The 14,089-nt window shown below is 64.2% G+C and overlaps 1 protein-coding gene across 7 annotated transcripts in view; it reads left to right on the forward strand.

The window, feature by feature from the left end:
• The window catches only part of Src (SRC proto-oncogene, non-receptor tyrosine kinase), a 46,184-nt gene extending 32,422 nt beyond the window's left edge, over positions 1-13,762 (forward strand). For 4 of the 7 annotated variants that reach the window (XM_078051759.1, XM_078051757.1, XM_078051758.1 and 1 more), the window contains 10 exons: positions 3,959-3,991; positions 4,715-4,813; positions 4,973-5,076; positions 6,753-6,902; positions 7,757-7,912; positions 9,283-9,462; positions 10,360-10,436; positions 11,081-11,234; positions 11,334-11,465; positions 11,711-13,762. In XM_078051759.1, coding sequence (XP_077907885.1) covers positions 3,959-3,991; positions 4,715-4,813; positions 4,973-5,076; positions 6,753-6,902; positions 7,757-7,912; positions 9,283-9,462; positions 10,360-10,436; positions 11,081-11,234; positions 11,334-11,465; positions 11,711-11,919 — 1,294 coding nt within the window. In that variant the 3' untranslated portion in view covers positions 11,920-13,762. Of the gene's footprint in view, positions 1-1,065; positions 3,992-4,714; positions 4,814-4,972; positions 5,077-6,752; positions 6,903-7,756; positions 7,913-9,282; positions 9,463-10,359; positions 10,437-11,080; positions 11,235-11,333; positions 11,466-11,710 lie in introns of those variants that run through there. The other 3 variants (XM_021729513.3, XM_013360583.4, XM_078051756.1) reach the window with 2 other exon arrangements.
• Positions 13,763-14,089: the final 327 nt, after the last annotated feature.

Raw genomic sequence — 14,089 nt, forward strand, 5'->3', positions numbered from 1 at the left:
TTGGTTTTGGTCTTGGTGGTTCTGGAAACTGAGCCCCGGACCCTGCCCAGGCCCTGCAGCCACTGCGCTCTGCCCCAGCCCAGGTCCCAGTGTGGTTCCATTCTCTGGTTGTCACCAGTTGTTTGAATCTGCTTCCTCCCAGAAGTCCTCCAGGGTGCCCAGAGTGCCGGGGCAGGGCGCACCATCAGGGTTAACGCTTACGCTGCGCTCTGTGCGAGCCGAGCCACTCGCAGAGCGACCTAAGGTGCTACATATTTTATTTATGTAGCACTGCAGCCCTGAGAGGTGGGAACTCCTGTTTGCTCCATCTTTCAGATGAGAAAACTGAGGCCAGAGAGGTGAAATGACTTGCCCAAGGTCACATAGCTGGTAGAGGCAGAGCTGGGCCGAGAGGCCGGCTCTCCAGCTCAGGGTCCTTGTAGGAGGGTCCCAGTGCAGCACACAGAGCCCAGCAGCCCTGGGGACAGGATGCCCAGACAGGGTCCTCGCCAGGCGTTTCAGGGGGTCACAGCTGGAACCCAGGTGTGCAGGCAGATAGGCCGGGACCTTGAGTCTGCCTCTTTGATCAGGGCCACAGGGCAGTCCCCACTCTTCCCATGACTGGCCCCTGCCCTCTCTTCCTCCTGCCTTCCAGGGTGGGCTGGGGGTGCTCCGCTGGGCCTGGGGCCGCCTAGAGGCCGGAAGTGGCGAAGGGTCCTCCGTGGGAAGGCCCTGGGCGTCCTGGAGGACTGGGTGCTGTGGCGGGGCTGCTTGTCGGGGCCTGCTCCTCCTTTCTACCCAGCCCCAGCCTAGAAGTGGAGGGGTACAGTGGGCGGCGTTAGAGGAAGAGGAGAGAGACAGGGGCTTGGGGCCAGTGGAAGATGGGCCGCCCAAATTCTGGGATCTCATACCTCCCCCAGGGACCGCCCGCCCGCTCACCGCTGTGGCTCAGGGGCCCTGGGATCTAGGCTGGCGGCTGAGTTTGGCGGGAGCCCTGTGGGGGGTGTGGGGGCTGGGCTGGTGTCTGGGGGGAGAGGGGACTGACCTGGGTGCTCACCGAGGCAGCTGGGCACGGGTCTTGGTGCCAAATGGCCTGGGTCTGTGTGCTGGGTGCTGTGCGGCCCTGGGTGCCAGGAGGCCCGCGGCCTGAGGCCTGACTTCCCTAGGACAGCTGAGCGCTTCCCTGGCCCCACCCCAGTGCCCGCCCTCCAGCTGGCCTCTCCTCCTGGCCCAGACACCTGGGGAAGGCGCCTCCTGACTCAGAGCCCGCATCCTCCAGAGGGGCCCGTCCGGGCCTTCCCCTTCCCACCCCCAGACCAGGCCCCAGGCCCCAGGGCTTGGAGATTTCACTGTCCTGCTGCCCCCTGCCCGGGCTCTGGCTGGCTCAGCCCTGGCTCTGTCCCTCTCAGGCTGGGCCTTGCTTAGCTGCCCAACCTGTCTGCAGACAAGTCCCAACAGCCCAAGCAAGTTAGTCACTGGTCACACTGACCTCATGTTCCATTTTCCAGAGCCACAGACTGGATCTGTAGTCCAGCTTGGCTAGACACAAGGATTAGTGTCCAACAAAGACCTGAGGCTCAGAGAGGTGAGGTCAGTTGGCTAAGGTCACACAGCTAGTGAGCAACGGTTGGGGTGTGAAGTTGCAGTGCAGGGACCCCTGGTCCAACACTTTCTCCTCTGGCGGTGTGGAAGGGGGCTTCCTGCTCCCTGATGAGGACCAGACCCCGGGAAGGCACTGACTGCAGCACAAGGCCTCAGCCTGACCCATCAGTGCTGCAGGTACTCCTGATGCCAGGCTGGGTTGCCTCCACCAGGCTGGATCCATCTGGGAAATGGGCTCCTTGGCAGAGCTAGCTCATGGCCACCCGGGCAGGTTTGAACCCCCAGACCCTTGACTTGGGAAGATAAGAATGGATGCCCCCATTTGTCAGGTGGGCCAACTGAGGCTCGGGTGGTCATTATCTCAGCGTATCCTGAGCCCAGCTTGATGCAAGGGAGGTTCTGCGTATATCATCTCCTCTTCACAGGTGAGAGAACTAAGACCCAGAGAGTGTATGCTACTTGCCCAAGGTCACACAGCAAATCCTTGTTGGAGACTGGGACCATTTTTTAAATTTAATTTAATGTTTTTTGTGGTACTGGGGATCAAACCCAGTGGCGCTCTACCCCTCGCCCTTTTTTACTTTGAGACGGTGGCCCTGGCTGGCCTTCGTTTGTGATCCTCCTGCTTCTGCCCTCTGGTAGCTGGGCGGCGGGCACGCTCCCCACACCTGGGCTGCCGCTTTGGGGTTTAGATGCTTCTGAGAGCAGGGAGGCCCCGCAGGGAGGCCCCGCGCCCAGAGAGCTAGTCAGCACCTGCTCTGGCTGAGGCCCTGTGACCTCCTCAGAGGGCGGCAGGACTTTCCCAGCCTCCAGAGGAGGAAGTGGAGACCCGGGAGGTGAAGCGCAGGGCCGAGGTCACCCGCCAGTGCCCAGGGCCGCCGACTGGAGCTGACCTTCTCAGACACCACCGGGGGCAGGGCCAGCCGAGGCCCTTGAGGCCCGCAGCAAAACTGTCGTGCTTTCTGTCCCTGCGCCTCACGAAGAAGCCCCCAAACCTGCTGTGAACCCCAAGTTCCTGTGTGGGTCATGGCTAGGAGCCAGGGCTCTTCTTGCTGCAGGCAGGTGGACCCTACCGCTTCTGGGGCCTGCTTGACTGGCACTGCTTCCCGCCAGCCTTCCCCTCGGCTGGGCACCCGGGGATCCCGGGATTGGGTCTCTGGCCTCGTTTTGTAGCCTCAGACCTAGGCCTTGGGTGTTGGCCCAGTCTGGTACGTCCCGTCCCCTGGCCCCATCCTGCAGCCGCCTCCTGTGCCTTCCGCTGGCTTCTCCGAGGCCCCGCGAGGCTGAGGGGCCTGCTGCTCTGGCCGTGGGCACTCCGGGGCCCTTGTTTTCACCTTTGTTCTGCCATTGATTTGCTGTGTGGCTTGGGTATGTCATTGCCCTCTCTGTGCTCGTTCTCCCCACTGGAGAGACTTTGGACTGGAGGAGCTCGACTCTTCCCCGTGACCTGAGTTTTTGTAGCTTTGAACAACAAGTCCTTGCCCCTCTCTGTGCCTCAGTTTCCCCAACTTTACAAAGAAAGTGCTGGTCTGTTCTCTCCCAGGCAGGTGTCTCTGAGCCCTGGTTTCCTCAGCTGGGGGTTGGGGCCTTGCCTTCCTTCCTCGAGGGTGGCTTTGAGGGTCCAGCGGGGAAAGAAGAGTGCAGGTGCCCGCAGATGGGTGCACGGGGTGGCGGGGCCCAATGGCCTCTTCCCCGAGGTGGCCTTGAGCCGAGGGCACAGTCACGTGGCAGACTCGGGGCCACAAGCCCAGCCACACCCCGTCTCTCTCCATGCAGAAGGGACCCCGCACACTCTCGCCCAGCCTCAGCCCACCCAGTGAGCCCGGGCTGCGGGTGCTCACCTGTCCTCTGCGGCCTGGGGAGCTCCCTGCTTTCCCCTGGCCTCAGCTGAAGACTATGGCCGGGCGCGGGAGGGACCAGGGCTCCGGCTGGCTCAGGTGGCCACCGTGTGGCGGCAGGCAAGGCCCTTTCTGTAGGCCCAGGCCAGGGCCATGTGTCGTGAGGCCCAGGGCCGCCCTGGAGGGGGGCCCGAGGAGCTGTCCAGCCCCTGCAGCCCCCAGGAGCCCCTCATCCGGTGTCGGGCGAGGCCTTTGCTCTGGCCTCCTCTTCCCACCTGCTCCGCGGGCTGGTCGGGTGGCCCGCTCCCAGGCTGTCCTGCCCACTGGCCTTTCCTCACTCCCGTGGACCCGCTCCCTGTCCCCGTTGGTTGCTTTGGACGTGAGGCCTCTGTGGCTGCCCTGTCCCTGTGCCCAGCACCGCTGGCTCTCCTGCTGCCCGCTCTCTGCCTCTCTGCCTCTCACCACCCCCGTCTCTGCCTCTTCTCTCCCGTTGGGCTCCCGCTTGTTCCTCCCTCCTCTGTCTCTGGACCCCGCTCCAGCCAGACCTGGTTCACATTCAGATGGCTGCAAAGGTACTCGCGCCCCTGCCCTGCCCGGCCCCACCTCGCCGGGCACTCTTCCTGCCTGTCCCTCTCCCGTCCTCCCCTCCTTCTCATGGGCCACCTTGTCCTCCCACCTGACTCTCTGTGACTACGGCAAGTCCCCACCCCTCTGGCCTCCGTTTCCCCCTGTGTGTGGATGAGCTGCAGGAGGAGGCCTGCGGTTCCCAGGAGGACCCTGAGCTGTGGCCTGGGATGGCAGCAGAGGCAAGCCTTGCTCTAGCTTGCGGGGCCGGAGCCTAGATGGTGCCCAGGCCCCAGAAGGGCCACCCATTGCCTCCATGCAGGGCTCACCAGCTTCCAGGATTGGGCTTCTGAGTCGTAGGCTGGGGATCTCTGAAGGTCTTCTCTCCGTAACAGTGTCACCTGCCCAGAGTCAGGGTGCGCCCTCCCCGCAGCCCTTGGCGCTGGAGGTGGCTGGGTACTGAAAGGAACTGCTCCCCTCCTGCCCCAGGACCTGCCTGGCCTGGGCCGAAGGCTGGCTGAGCTCCGTCCTGTCCGGCTTGGACGAAGCTCCCTGAGCCAGCTTTGGCAGTGGAGGCCGGGAGCCCGGCCAGCTCCAGCTGGTGCGCTTGGGCACGCGGGGTGGGCCCCGCCTCCTGGTGCCTCCTGCTGCGGCGGCACCTGGTTAGGGCAGGCCCCTGGGCTCACCTGATGATGGCCCCTTCTTCTTTGCTCCCTCCTCCCCTTGCTCAGAGAGGGAGACTGGTGGCTGGCCCACTCGCTCAGCACGGGACAGACCGGCTACATCCCCAGCAACTACGTGGCGCCTTCCGACTCCATCCAGGCTGAGGAGTGAGTATGGCCTCTGCCCTGCCGGCCTCTGCAGCTGGCCTGCTCCTGATCCCACCTCTGGGCTCAGCCTCATTCCACGTGGCCCAGCCACGTCTAGGAGGGGCCCCGTGGGTGGCAGAAGTCTGGGTCCTCAACACCGCCCCCGTCCCTCCCACCCAGATGGTATTTTGGCAAGATCACCAGGCGGGAGTCGGAGCGGCTGCTGCTCAACACGGAGAACCCAAGGGGGACCTTCCTGGTGCGAGAGAGCGAGACCACGAAAGGTAGGCGGCCTCCCCTGGGCGGCGGGCACCGAGCTCCTGCAGGTCGTTTGGGCCAGTGCTGCCAAACGAATAGGAGCTGGGTACGACGCAGGGTGCAGGTCAGGGAAGTGTACGGGAGGAATACTGAGTCTCGTCTGGGGGTTAGTGAGATGAGGCTCGGCCTCTCTGGCCTCTGTTTCTCAGATGAGGAGGGGGTGGAGTGTTAGGAGGTCGTGTCACACTCCTTCCCAGCCTAGGTGCCCCTGCAGTGCCCCTCTTCTCCCCTCCAGGCCCCTGGGGCTGCGCCCTCCCCCACGGCCCTGGCCCCTCCCCCCTCCAGCCCTCCCCCACTAGAGAGTGAAGATCGCCCCCCTTCGCCTTCCTTCGCCCCCCTTCTCTCCAGTCCCTCGGAAAGTGGGTTGCAGGAGCCCTGTCACCATGGCAACCTAGCTGGGCTGCTTCCTGTGGGCCTGGGGCTCAGCGGGGAGCGGGAAAGCGGAGCATCAGGTCCTGGTGCGAGCCTGTGTGGTTAGGATCAGTGGTTGGTGGCGCTGTGCGCCCCTCTAGGCAGGAGAGGGGCAGGACTGAGTTTCTCTTCCTGGGAGTGAGCTGTGGTGGTTTGTCCTGTGCCTGGGCCCTGGGGAGCACGGGCCAATGTGAGCACGGGGCCGCTGGGCAGGGCGTTCTGGGTCCTGCCCGTGTGGCCAGGGCTGGCTTTAGCTTCAGGCCTGAGGCTTCTGTGTGCGCACAGCCTGGGCCACGTGCAGAAGCCACAGCTGCCCCCAGCTGTCTCTGGACCCTCAGGTGTGGTTGGGGTCCCAGCTCTGTGCCTGAGGCAGGGGTGGCTGGAGGCTGCTCATTTTTCCTCTCTGGGCCTGACTTTTTCTTCTGTAGCTGGGACTCTGGTCTCTACCTGAGGACTGTCCAGGGGAGGCCTGTGGGCCATGGGGACTGGCTGCTCCTGAGTCCCACCTCTGGGGCTCAGCCTCATTCCTCGAGGCCACCTCCAGCATCCCCTGGCTCGGTTAGGGGCTCCTGGCCAGGTCTGCAGGCGGAGGAAGCTGTTTTCTAGGAGGGGATGGAGGGGCCACCAGCTGTGGCCACCACACCCAACCCAAGGTCTCCCGCCCAGGGCTGCTGCCGCCTTGGCCAGTGTCACTTGCCCAGAGTCAGGGTGCGCACCTGCCCCCGTGCCAGCCAAGAGTGGTGTTCAGGAAGCAGCAAGGGCTGCAGACAAAGCCCTATGTGCAGACTGGAGTGTGGCACCAGGCCAGGGACACACAGCCATGTGGGCAGCCCGGGCTCCTGGCAAACACGTACTGAGTGCCTACTGTGTGCCAGGCCTCCTTATGTGGCCTCGCTGGATCTTCCCAGTAACCCTGAGTAGAGGAGGAAGGTGAGGTCCAGAGGGGTGAGCCACTGTCAAGGTCACCCAGCTAGGGTGCATGCCCAGGACTGATGTCTTGCCAGGGCTACGGTTCGGGGTGGGCCTCTTCTGCTCAGGTGTCCCTTGCTTGTCCCGGCCTCTGTGGCTACTCCAGAGCTCAGTGAGCTCTGTGCTAGGGTCTCACCCACCCGCCTCTCTTCCCTCCAGCGTCAGGCAGGCACGGCACCCGGCCCCGGGCAGTGCTCAGTGCCTGGGCTCTGAGGGGGTGGCATGGTGGTCACGGCCCCTCTCCCTCCGGCCCCGCCCGTAGGTGCCTACTGCCTCTCCGTGTCCGACTTTGACAACGCCAAGGGCCTCAACGTGAAGCACTACAAGATCCGCAAGCTGGACAGCGGGGGCTTCTACATCACCTCCCGCACCCAGTTCAACAGCCTGCAGCAGCTGGTGGCCTACTACTCCAGTGCGCCCCTCCCCTCCCCTCCCCCTCCCCCCCACTGCAGCTGCCCGGTGAGGAGGGGGCTGCCTGAGTGAGGCTGGTGTAGAACTGCGCTCTGCAGCTCCAGGACCGGTCTGAACCGGTTACTGGGGGAGGGAGAGGGGGCTGCCACATTGATGGCAGCAGGAGGGAGGGGAGAGTGTAGAGGGAGCAGGAGGCAGGGTGTCCCATGGCCACCCATCTGGATGACGGGACTGTGTGTTGGGTGACCCTGTGTGGGGCGATCCGCTGCCCACTTGAGCCTCCTCCTCTCTCACCTGGGCCTCCCACATTCCGCTGTAGGGGACGCTGTTCTCTAGGTCAGCCCCTGGGGCACTACCCTGTGGTCTTAGAATAGTGACAGCAGGTGCGCAGGTCTCCCGGCCTCCACCTGCAGCTGTGGGCTCTGAGTGGCTGCTCCAGCCCTCTGGGGGATGCCCACCTGGTCCTGCTGCGGACCCGCCCATAGCCACCTCCCCTGGGGTCTGTGCACAGCTCACCTGCCTCCTTGCCCACAGCACAGCGCTCCCGTCCCCTTGGTGGTTCTGGGTGGAGACCAAGGGCCCTGGTCCCTCTAGGCCTTGAGCTGCAGCAGGTTCCCCACACTCTTCCCCTCTGGGTCCCTGGCACCCTCACCTCTGGTGGGTGGGTGAAGGAGTGCCCGCGAGCAGGTGTAGGGCGCGTGGCCGCGCAGGCTGGGCGTGTGCGCAGGCTGGGTCCTCTCTCCAAGGGCACTCTGCATGTCCCCTGCCCTCTGTGCGTGTGATAAGTAAGGCCACATACACTGGGGACCCGGAGGCCCCAGGGAGACACCTGAGCTCCACTCTCTCTGTCTTCAGAACATGCAGACGGCCTGTGCCACCGCCTCACCACCGTGTGCCCCACGTCCAAGCCGCAGACCCAGGGCCTGGCCAAGGACGCCTGGGAGATCCCCCGGGAGTCGCTGCGGCTGGAGGTCAAGCTGGGCCAGGGCTGCTTCGGGGAGGTGTGGATGGGTAAGGAAAGCTGCGTGCGTGAGAGCAAGGCCCCCGGTGGAGGTCGCCCCGGGACCAGGCAGGTGTCCATTCTGTGTGGCTGCCTGGGTGCCCTTTTCTTCAGTGGCCTCTGAACCACATGGAGCTCTGCCAGTGGTGGACATCACCCAGCTGGGGTGCAGCCCTGAGTGCTGGGCTCCATATGAGCCGGACAGGGCAGACTCCCTGCGGCCCTCCCTCTAAAGACCCGGCGCCTGTCTACCAAGAGCTGCTCAGGGCTGGACGCTGGTCTTCCCAGAGACCCCCTTGTGCCTGGGCTGGGTGGTCTCACTGTGAGCCTCAGTGTGTCTGGGCCCATCGCAGGGGCTGTGTGGGAACCCCGGCCCTGGCCTGGCCGCGCGTTAGCTCTCAGCCATGCGAAGAGAAAGTCCCGCTGGCCACGGGAGGGCCGGGAAGCCAAGGGCTTGGCATGTTCTGGGCTGTTAGCAATTTCCTGTCTAACCTGGTGTCTAACCTGGAGACGCGGCAAGATCGTCCTTGAGATGAGCCCCACGCAGCCCGAGGGGACCAGGCCCCTCTCCTGCCCACCAGCGTCTGCACCCAGGAGCGCAGAGCGGGGGCTGGGCCAGGTCTCCTGGCCTGTGGCTTCAGGCCCCTGTCAGGTGGTCTCATCAGGCTGACAGGACATCACTTGGTCCCTCTCTGCTCTCCTCTCTTCTGAGGGTGGCTGGAGGCAACAGAGGCCCCATTCAGAGGCCTGGAGGCTGGAGGCCAGGTCTGGGGAGGGGAGGCCGTGAGCTGCAGGAGCGCGAAGGGAAGCTGCTCCCAGGCTCAGACCCACGAGGAGCAGCTGAGGAAGCCCTGGGTCCCCCAGCGTCCACGGTGACAGGGAAACTGTCCCAGCCTGCCATGTGGTGTCTGTGGAGGCTCCCCCCCTCCCTGGTGCGCCAGGTAGACGCAGGAAGTGCTGTGAGCTGCTCGCAGGTGGCCTGTGCAGGAGGGCCACAGACTCGGCCGACTGGGACCCAGCCTGGTGACAGAATGGGCCAAAGCCACTTATCAAGTAGCCTCAAGCCCCACGGGGCAAGAACCCCACTGGAGCCCTGGAGCACAGCCCCCACAGCCCTCAGCGGGCGGTGGCCTGCCGAGCAGCGGGGTGGCCAGACCCCCGGCGACAGCTGCTCTTACTTGAACCGGTGCCAGAGTCCTTTCTTCCTCGTACTGGCCCTGCGGAGCGCTCTCTGTCCTCGTGCCCATTTCATACGTGGGAACACCGAGGCTCGGAAGGCGCTGGCCTGCCACACAGCGGGGAGGCGCCCGGCAGGCAGATCCCGTTCCCATGCCACCTGACTGGGGCCTCCGCTGAGGCAGCCCGTGTCCCTCCCCCACAGGAACCTGGAACGGCACCACCAGGGTGGCCATCAAGACCCTGAAGCCGGGCACCATGTCCCCAGAGGCCTTCCTGCAGGAGGCCCAGGTCATGAAGAAGCTGCGGCACGAGAAGCTGGTGCAGCTGTACGCCGTGGTGTCGGAGGAGCCCATCTACATCGTCACGGAGTACATGAGCAAGGGTGAGCCGCGGCAGCCGAGGGGGGCCGCCCCCACTTAGGGGCCTCTGCACAGGTGAAGGCGCAGACCCCAGTCCCCCTGTCAGGGAAGGTCCCCAGTTGGCCCTCTCCCGTCTCGGTTTGTTTGGGTGATTTAGCTCCACGCGTCGCTCGCGGGTGTTCCAAAGCTGTTTGCTGTCCTTGGGCTAAAAGAGCTCCTGGCCCCCAGCTGACCCAGGCCCAGGCAAGTCCCTGGCTTGAACTCGGCCACTTTGCTGCTGTTGTTGGTCCTGGGGTTGAAACCAGGCCTCGCCCATGCAGACACTCTGCCGCTGAACCACACCCTCAGCCCCCCTTTCTTTGAAAAATGCTATTTTGAGACAGGATCTCACTACGTTGCTGAGGCTGGCCTCGAGCTTGCGATCCTCCTGCCTCAGCCTCCTGAGTAGCTGGGATTACAGGCCAGTGCAGTTTCACAGGGATTCTCTACGCCCCTTTCCACAGCCTGAGCGTCTCCATCGCCCCGAAGTTCCCATTCCCCTTTGGCAGATGATGCCCTCGGGCCCTAAGTCCAGGTGACCACTGTCTGCTTTCTGTCGTGGTGGGCTTGTGTGGATTGGGGAACTTCACATGAGTCCCCTTGACCTCGCAGAGTCGCCCTACTGTGCACCCTTTCCTATCACCAGGCAGGTCCCACTGTGTGTGTGACTGCAGTCTCCCCACCTATAGTGGGCGGGGCCTCCCTGCCTGTCCTGCTTGCTTTCTGAGTGACAGGCGTGAGTGACACTTACCCAGAAACAGGGCCATGCAGCACCTGCTGTGCTGGTCACAGCAAGGCCAGCAGCCCGGGACAGGGCCTGGGAATCGCAGCTTCTTGGTGCAGGGTGGGAGCGCAGGGCTACAGCTTGTTTCTCTGTTCAGGGAGTTTGCTGGACTTCCTCAAGGGGGAGACGGGCAAGTACCTGCGCCTGCCACAGCTGGTGGACATGGCCGCTCAGGTGAGTTGGCCGATCCCGCCTCCCACAGCCGGGGCCCTACCTTCCAGCTCCCAGACCTGCCAGGGCCACTCCAGCCTCCTGAGCGCCCCCTCTGGGAGGCCTGCCTGGAGTGCTGCACACTCTCCTCTCCCCACGTTGCTGGAACCACCCACAGGTGCAGCGAGTGGTGGTTCTGGACAGAGAACCTTACCTGGGCATCAGGAACCACTGACTGACCATGAGACCTCAGTTTCCTTCTCTGTTACGGTCATTTAGTCACTCAACAAACATGCATTACTGCTTGCTGTGGGTGGAGCCCACAGCCACTTTTTCATTTGCTCCTGATCAGAGTCAGGAGAATGAGATTAGCTGTTGTTCCCGCTTGAGACTGAAGCTCAGAGAGGCACCTTGGAGAGCAGGCAGGAGCTGGCCTGCGTCTGTGTTCCTGGTCACCCCACTGCCCAGCTGCCTCTGTCATGTGGCCCCTTTGCCTGGAGCCCCTCCCCCTGCTAGCTCGGTCCTGCCTTTTACGGCAGCAGCGATTCCTGCAGCCTTTGTGGGGAGGGCAGGGAGGGGCTCCTCCCTGGGATGGCTGCGTCCTGGACGTGTCCTGGGACCCTGGGAGGGCTGAGGTGGCTGCTGAGCCAGCTCGGCTCTGCCTGCAGATCGCCTCGGGCATGGCATACGTGGAGCGGATGAACTACGTGCACCGGGACCTCCGCGCCGCTAACATCCTGGTCGGGGAGAACCTGGTGTGCAAGGTGGCCGACTTCGGGCTGGCCCGGCTCATCGAGGACAACGAATACACGGCCCGGCAAGGTGAGCAGGCTGCGCTCCGCCTCTGAGCCTCGGTCTCCTCATCTGGGGGCCTCGGGGGCAGGGTGCTCGGGCAGCTCCCTGACCTTCTCCCGCCCGCAGGGGCCAAATTCCCCATCAAGTGGACGGCTCCAGAAGCCGCCCTCTACGGCCGGTTCACCATCAAGTCAGATGTGTGGTCCTTTGGAATCTTGCTGACGGAGCTCACGACAAAGGGACGAGTGCCCTACCCTGGTGAGAAGCGTCCCCGAATCCCTGGACCCTGGTGGCCTGGGGCAGCCCCACTCCCTCCCAGCGGCTTGCCCAGTGTGTAACAAAAAGTGAGCAGCTGGCCTTAGGTTCTCCAGGGCCTGGGCTCCACCTTGGGGACAGGGCCTCTCGTCCCCGCCTGCCCTAGGCGGAGCTCTCCTGTCCCCATCATCTTCTCCCGCCCCACTTCCTGCCTGGAGCCGGGCTCCTCATGCCCCCTCTGCCCCCAGGGATGGTGAATCGCGAGGTGCTGGATCAAGTCGAGCGGGGCTACCGGATGCCCTGCCCGCCCGAGTGTCCCGAGTCCCTGCACGACCTCATGTGCCAGTGCTGGCGGAAGGAGCCCGAGGAGCGGCCCACCTTTGAGTACCTGCAGGCCTTCCTGGAGGACTACTTCACGTCCACGGAGCCCCAGTACCAGCCCGGGGAGAACCTATAGGAGCAGGCGGGCCAGACTGTTCTCGGCTCCAGCCCTGGGCAGCGGCCCGTGCGTGCGGGGCCTGGCCTCCTCTGCCGCCCGCTGCTGCTCTCCTGCGGGGCTGACGGCCAGGGTCAAGGCTGCTCTGGCTCTGGGGCCACAGAAGGGCTTTGGGACGTGGTGCACCCGTGAGGACGGGCCCAGAGCCGGCACAGTGACTGTCCCAGGGCCTGCCCTGGCCACCGCCTCCTCTCCACTGTCCCTCCTCTGCCCATCCCTGGAGGAGACGCCGGGGAGAAGGGCTGGGGCTGGGCGCCGTCTTCCCAGCCTCAACCTGCCGCTCGCCTGGTTCTGTCCCTCCCCTGAGGCCCCGGCCCATCCCCACAGCTGGCCAAAGAGCCTTTCCAAAGAGGAGCGGTGGCCCTCAGCCTCCCGCCGCCCGCCCCTCGCCATCTCTTTCTGAAACGCGGGTGGAGGTTGCTGGCCCAGGGCCCCCTGCTCCAGCCCAGCGTGACCCAGCCCTGCCCCGTCCACCCCAGGGCCCTTGGAGATCTTCCGTCCCCTTCTCCCGTCTTACCTTGGGAAAGCAGAGTCCGAGAGGATGTGACTTGCCCAGATGCCAGAGCACTTGAGGGATGGCACCTGGTGCTCCCCTGTCTTCCTTGGGAACGAGACTTGTCCTCAGAGGCACTAGGGACAGACTAGAGCAGCCCAGGGGACAAGGGGCCAGGACGGGTTAGAGAGGGCAAAGGCCTGTCTGGGGGTGGGGAGAACGGAGGTGGAGGCGGAGGTGGAGGCCAGGCTGAGCCGGGAGGGAAGGAGCGGCCACAGGGGAGGGTGTGGGGGCTTCCGTCAGCCCCCGAGTGGTCTGGTGCCTGGAGCCACCAGCCATGACAGGGCATTGCTCCCGGGTTCCAGAGGCAAGGGAGAGCTAAGGCTGAGGCTCTGGGCGGGCCTCCGCAGGGAACCCCGGGCCTCCTTCCCAGTTTGTCCTGAACATTTCAACGTGGTACCCGCTCTCCTCCCAAGCTGGCACCCTGAACTCTCGAGTAGGGCGAGGAGTGCCTTGGCCAGGGTCGGAGAGGGCGGGCCCGGAGGGGCTGTGTGACCTCGGGCATCTGCTGCTTCTCTGAGCTGCGGCATCTGCCCCTCGTGTGGCCGCGGTCTCTGCAGCTGCTCAGCCCTGTCCACCCCTGTGGCAGGGCACCTGTGGTGAGCCCGTCGGGAGACTTGGGGCCCTGGCTCTGCTGTTCAGGGTATGTGGTGGCTTCTCTTCCAGCCTCAGTGTGCCCATCTGTAAAGTGGGCAGCTGACGATTTGTGGCATCTTGCCAAGGGCCCCTGAGTATGTGTGTGTGCACGTGTGTGTGTCTCCATGTGTGTCCATATTTAACATGTAAAAAATGCCCCCTCTCTGTCCCCCGACACGTGGTCCATTCCACCCACTGTCCCCATCACAGCAATAACGTCCCCGCTGCCAGGGGCTCTTGAGCCAGCCAGGCCCTGGCAGGGGGGAAGGAGGCACCTGCCTAGGAAATTCCGACTTTTCCTTCTACACATGTCCATCTCCCAGGTCTCTTCCTGTCCATCCCAGTCGAACCTGGGCCCGCCCACCCCTGCGCTCCCCATCACTCCTCCAGCTGCCCAAGGCCCTGGGTGTAAGGCGTCTTCATACTGTCCTATTTTTTTTAAACAGTGTTTTGTAGATTTCAGATGACTATGCAGAGGCCTCGGGGACCCCTGGCTCTGGGCAGGGCCTGGGGGTCCCACATTCCATGGCCCAGGCTTGGGGGGGGGCGGGGGGGCCTAGAATTGGTTGTAAATACTTTGCATATTGTCTGATTAAACACAAAGAGACCTCAGAACGTGGCTGCGGGTTTATTGAACATCTACTGTGTGTGGAGAGTGGGTGGGGGCAGCTGCAGTCAGAGGGGCCTTTGTCCCAGTAATGCTGGTGGCTGGAGGGCAGTAGGCCACAGGGACAGGATCCGATGGGGATGGCCGCGGGGGCTGTGTGTGCAGTCTGCACCTGTGTTGGGGAGTCACACTGGGAGGAGCGCCAGGCCAAGCCCAGGACCCCAAAGACTGGGAGGTTCTGGACTTGGATGCCTGGCGGTGGTGGCAGCAGACTCTGGGGACTGGGTGGGGCCAGGGGGGCTGCCAGGCCTGAGTGGAGTGGGTGCTGCTGTGTA

Source organism: Ictidomys tridecemlineatus, chromosome 5 (assembly GCF_052094955.1).
Source record: "Ictidomys tridecemlineatus isolate mIctTri1 chromosome 5, mIctTri1.hap1, whole genome shotgun sequence".
Lineage (NCBI taxonomy): Eukaryota > Metazoa > Chordata > Mammalia > Rodentia > Sciuridae > Ictidomys > Ictidomys tridecemlineatus.